This window comes from Lactuca virosa, chromosome 7 (assembly GCF_052849685.1).
Source record: "Lactuca virosa cultivar CGN04683 chromosome 7, Lactuca_virosa_CGN04683_v6, whole genome shotgun sequence".
NCBI classification, from domain to species: domain Eukaryota; kingdom Viridiplantae; phylum Streptophyta; class Magnoliopsida; order Asterales; family Asteraceae; genus Lactuca; species Lactuca virosa.
This window is the reverse complement of record NC_136432.1, coordinates 120,524,177-120,529,489: the sequence shown is the minus strand read 5'-3', so window position 1 is coordinate 120,529,489 and position 5,313 is coordinate 120,524,177. Positions and strand designations below refer to the sequence as shown.

The 5,313-nt window shown below is 34.2% G+C and overlaps 1 protein-coding gene across 1 annotated transcript; it reads left to right on the top strand.

Moving 5' to 3' along the window:
* The first annotated feature begins 341 nt into the window (after window positions 1–341).
* LOC145126147 (coniferyl alcohol acyltransferase-like) lies at window positions 342–3,563 on the top strand. The gene is made up of 2 exons (XM_079061548.1): window positions 342–1,125; window positions 2,402–3,563. Exons 1-2 carry the CDS (start codon window positions 415–417, stop codon window positions 3,347–3,349), a joined length of 1,659 nt encoding a protein of 552 aa, XP_078917674.1. The 5' UTR covers window positions 342–414; the 3' UTR covers window positions 3,350–3,563.
* The last annotated feature ends 1,750 nt before the right edge of the window (window positions 3,564–5,313 follow it).

Below are 5,313 nucleotides of genomic sequence, written 5' to 3'. Positions count from 1 at the left end.
TTAAAAGTTAAACGTTCGTACCGCCAAACAAAGTTTTTTATTTAAACTAGAACCGCCAAACAAAGTTTTTTATTTAAACTAGAGTGTTTTGTTAAAAACTAAAAGCTAGAAATTCACAAACATTTCCAAAAAAACTACATACCAAACATGTCGGTTATATTAAGGATGTTATTAAAAAAAAAAAAAAAACCTATGTATGTTAAGGTCAACACACATTACACCCACACACTTAGGGGTTACTTTAAGATGCCCTATATTAATCCATTAAGAGTTGCACATATATTAATCCAAATGTTTTAATAAACAATTATGAATATCCTAAATACTTCCCTATAAATCATGCCTATGTTGTTGTTATGTTGCTCACCTTTCAAACATTAAAACTCTTACTTGCTCCTTTCCGCTCTCAAGACTATGAGAAAATATCGCCATCTCCTCAACCTCGGGAGAGCGAAAGATCTTTTCATCTCAAACAGGGCATGGGCACAACAAGCTAGTCCCCTTAAATCACACCAGCTAAGCCGCTGTACACAACAACCACCACCTCTTCCACCCTCTTCCTGTTCTCGTATATCAATAAACAAATGCAATGAAGGTAATATGGTTTCTCGCCATTATCTCCATGCAAGTCTAGGCAATTTTACTCGTCTTCATTCCCATTCTCACTACTCCACTCTTGAGGCTTCACAACTTGATTACGAGGAGGAACAGTCATCAGTTGATTACCATGTGATTGTGAAGGATCGAGATGTCGTTTCAGCATCTATCACCCCAGCGTACAAGCACTGGCTCCCCCTATCCAACCTGGACCTCCTTCTACCACCCGTTGCAGCTGGAGTTTTCTTTTGCTACAAGAAAAAGGATGGCGTACCCATGTCACCAGCAACTGTGGTAAACACCTTTAGGACATCATTGGCTGAGGCTCTATCGACATTCTATCCTCTCGCGGGTGAGATTGTGCAAAACAACCAAGGGGAACCGGAGCTACTGTGCAACAACAGTGGAGTGGAATTTGTGCATGCCCACGCTGACATTGAATTGAAAGACCTAGATTTTCATCGTCCTGATGACTCCATCAAGGGGAAGCTAGTACCTAAGATAAATCGTGGCGTGTTGTCAGTTCAGGTAAACTACAACACTTAAACTATTATTATTTAGTCAATTGCCACCCTTGGATTTGGAAAGCATATGTGCAAGTAGTAGCCGTGACTTTTGGTTGAATATTTTTTGAAAGATTCTCACGTATTTCCCACCAATGACTTGACTTTAACGAGAACAAAATAATACAACTACATGTAAAATATGCATGTAAATAAGCAAATGTTTCGGCACATAAGCATAAACAAAAGAAATTTATTTATGTAAACACTTTTACAACTATGATTGCATTTATTAAGAGCTAGTTAAAATATGCTGGATTTTCAGCTAATACGTTTAAAAAAATATATTCATTTTTTTAAAAGTTAGATAAAAAAATTTATGTTGGATTTTTTTTATTAAGTTTTACCCAATTATAAACTATTAATCTTTTTGTGTCGTATTTAGTTATTAATCTAATGGCTTAAATGATAATAGAAGTAGCTAGAGAAAATGATAATAATAGGTATGTCATTGTTTTTATAATTTATCTATGATCATGGATTAACAAATATCGATAAGAAGATTCATATGCAAAACCATAAGAGATGCTTTAAGACAAAAATTGAGAAGATTTAAAAAATAGTTAAAAATACATTAATAAAAATTAAAAACCTATACTATGATATTTATTTAAAAAATATGAATGTTTCGATTTTATTATTTAAAAATTCAATAGTCAATTCAATATCCATTAAATATTATAGTTAAATTTAATAAAATGAAAACAAATCATTGAAAATGCTATGGTAGATTGACCACTTCTTTTTAATCCTTAAAATAAAATTTAAATAACAACTACTCTCCTAATATATATTTTGCAATCTGAAACTGCCTTTAAATGGTTCATACAAGGAAACATTGATTATATTTCTGTGAAATTACACTATTATATCACAAAATATGATACATTTAACAATATATTGTGCATATTAAAAAACATTTTTTTTTTGTGAAATAATTAGGAAACAATATCGCAATTCTAAAAATTACTTTGGTAGTGGACCATACTTTTGTTTATTTGGAACGGCAATTTACCCATATTATAATTTGATATGGAACAGAAAAAATTGAACTAACTGTAGAATTTTGACTTTGTGACCAAATTCATGTCGTCGTGTCACGAGAATAGATTATGCAACCACAAAACAAAAAATTGCAGATGATCAATACAGAATTGTATCATAGTTTGATGTAAAATATATAATCAATATATTATATATATGAACATGAAAATCACTTTACTCCAATTTAAATGAAACAGGTAACGGAGTTAAACTGTGGATCAATAATAATATCATGCTCTATTGATCACCGAGTAGCAGATGGTCAGTCATTAAACATGTTCTTAGTTTCATGGGCGGAGATTGCACGAATGAAACAAATCACCAACATTCCATCATTTCGCACATCGATCTTGAATCCACGTAAACCACCAGCATATGACACAATCGTTGATAATTTGTACCTGCCTATATCATTCCTCCCTCCGCCACCTTCTTTCCAGGACACGCTTTATAGTCGCATGTATTATATTACTGCTGAATCAATCAATCGCATTCAGTCTCAAGCATCTTCAATGGAAACAAGAAGAAGCAAACTCCAATCATTCACTGCATTCTTATGGAAATTATTAGCACATGGAGGTGATGATAATGTGAATACAAATTCCCGAATGGGCATTGTCGTTAATGGACGACAATTTTTAACAGAAAATACTGAAAAGTCATCATCTCACATGGAAAATCACTTCGGAAATGTACTATCTATCCCATATGGTACAGCAACGAATGAGGATCTCAAGACAATGCCACTTAATGAAGTTGCAGATGAGGTCCATAAGTTTGTCATCAAAGCAACTAAAGAAGAGCATTTCAGGGGATTAATCGATTGGGTAGAGTTACATCGACCAGAGCCAGCTGTTGCTAAGATATATTTCGGACTAAAAGAGATCGAAGGTGAGGCTACAGTTGTATCATCTGGGCAAGGTTTACCAATTAACGATATGGACTTTGGATGGGGAAAGCCAGAGTTTGGATCCTATCATTTTCCTTGGGGTAGTCAAAGCGGATACCTAACTCCAATGCCGAGTGCAAGAAACAATGGAGATTGGGTCGTATACATGCATCTCAAGCAAAAAGATCTGGATTTGATTGAGAGTATGGCACCCGGTGTGTTTACACCCTTAAACAATTCACATTTGAGTTTCTAATTTGTGTTTCTCCGAACAAATATATGGTTTACAAATTCATATATACTGGAGTTATTATTTTACATGTCGATTTCTTTTGTAATTTATATCTTTGTAAATGTATGTTCTTAAAGTGTGGGGTAAGCTAGATTGGTTATTTCTTTGACTTTTTCTTCACTCGATGTTCAATGTCACAATATGTCTTTAAATCATTTAACGACAGATTTAGCTATGAGTTATGTCTTATCAACTTTTGCAATGAACTAACAATATTAGCGATAGTTTTAAGATCGCTATTTAGACAAATACTTGGAAATAGAGGTGTTTGTGACCAAGTTTTTAACACAAAAGCAACAAATACCCTGTCGCCTAATGTGACCAAAAGATCTGTTTTCTTTGCTAAGTTGTCTTTCTATGATCATTTAACCATGGGAGCTGATTTTGCCAAGGAAGCTTTTTATCCATCAACAGAAAAATTAATATATTGACAAATGACACGACACTTCTTCATTTTCCCTTCTTCCTTTTTCACTTTTTCAGATTTACACGACACTCCTTGTTTTTTCGTTTATCCTTTTTCACATTTTCAGATTTTTCCATTAAATAGATTATCATGATCACAAAAAATCAGGCTTGGTTTCCCTCAAAATGGTGAAACAAAATCATCTCCAAATATTTTATTTTTCGAACCGGCAAATCTAATGTACGTACTTTAAGCTAACACCTAATTCCACATATGTCCCGATTGGACATTAACCCTCAACCTCAAAGAGGGAGGGCACCACCTGATACTACTCGGCTAGAAGTCCTTTGGTAGAAATCGACTCCAATCACTTGTATATACCACCATCTCCTTTCAATCGATTAAACCATGGCTTGAATCGATTAACGTGCATCGAAGGTGTGAAATCATGTCTATTTTAATAAGAGCTCAATATAAGGTTGGTTTTTGTGGTGTGTGATATCAATCGTATGCTTTTTTGGGTTTGCGATTTCTTCGTTTGTTTTTCCCTCATGAGCTTTCGTCCACCATGTATTCGTGTATATTTTGTGTCTAGTGCATGGTTATATTTCTCCTGTCTTTTGTTCTATTGAATTTAAAAAATGGATACAAAAAAACAATTATTGTTTTCCTGTTCATTCTTTTGGATGAATCGCTCAGATCCTTGAGAAGCATTATAGTCAGATTGGGGCGTATTGATGATTTGGTGGAGTTTTAGTGGTTCAAATGGGTTCCTTCAAAAAGTAATTATTTCATGTGGAGACCTTTTATGTACATGATACCGAGTTGCTCAATATAAATCAAAAGGGGGATGGTTTTGCACTAGGATATGTGTGTTTTGTGTAATCAAGTGACAGAAACCGCTGATCACTTGTTCTTCAACTATCTTTCTCGTCATAGATCTATTATTAGTTTTGTTTTTTGTGCACGCTAGTGTTGAAGCCTCCCTCATCCATGACAGATTTGTTGGTTTCGTTCTGCACATATCTCCTAATAGAGGCTGAAAAGTTGAATTATTAGATATTTAGATTCTTTATTAGATTTTGTGTTATGCAGTTTCTAGTAATAGGGTATATATGGAAGTCATATAATTTCAACCTTTTAATCGAAGTTATCGACATAAGGATTGGCTTTTTATTTAAATAGAAAGCTCGAGAAATCTCGCTTCACTCTTCCCTTCTCTTTTTGAGATGGATAGGAAAAAAATATTGTTTTGTTTCGGAGAGAATAGGTGCTAATTCGATAAATTGTGCTTGGAAACGGGTTCCTAGTAGTCAAATGGAGGTCAAAGAGCTAACTGATATCATAGCTTGCTTGGATTCAGCTGTTATTTCCGATGGTAGGGATTCTTGGAGCTCTTCTTTATCTTGGGATGGAAACTTGTATGTTCTTGATCTTAGAAATCTGATTGACACCAAATTGACTGATTCGGTGGACAATCCCACCATTTGGTTCAGTTAAGTCCCTCTAAAGGTCATTTTTT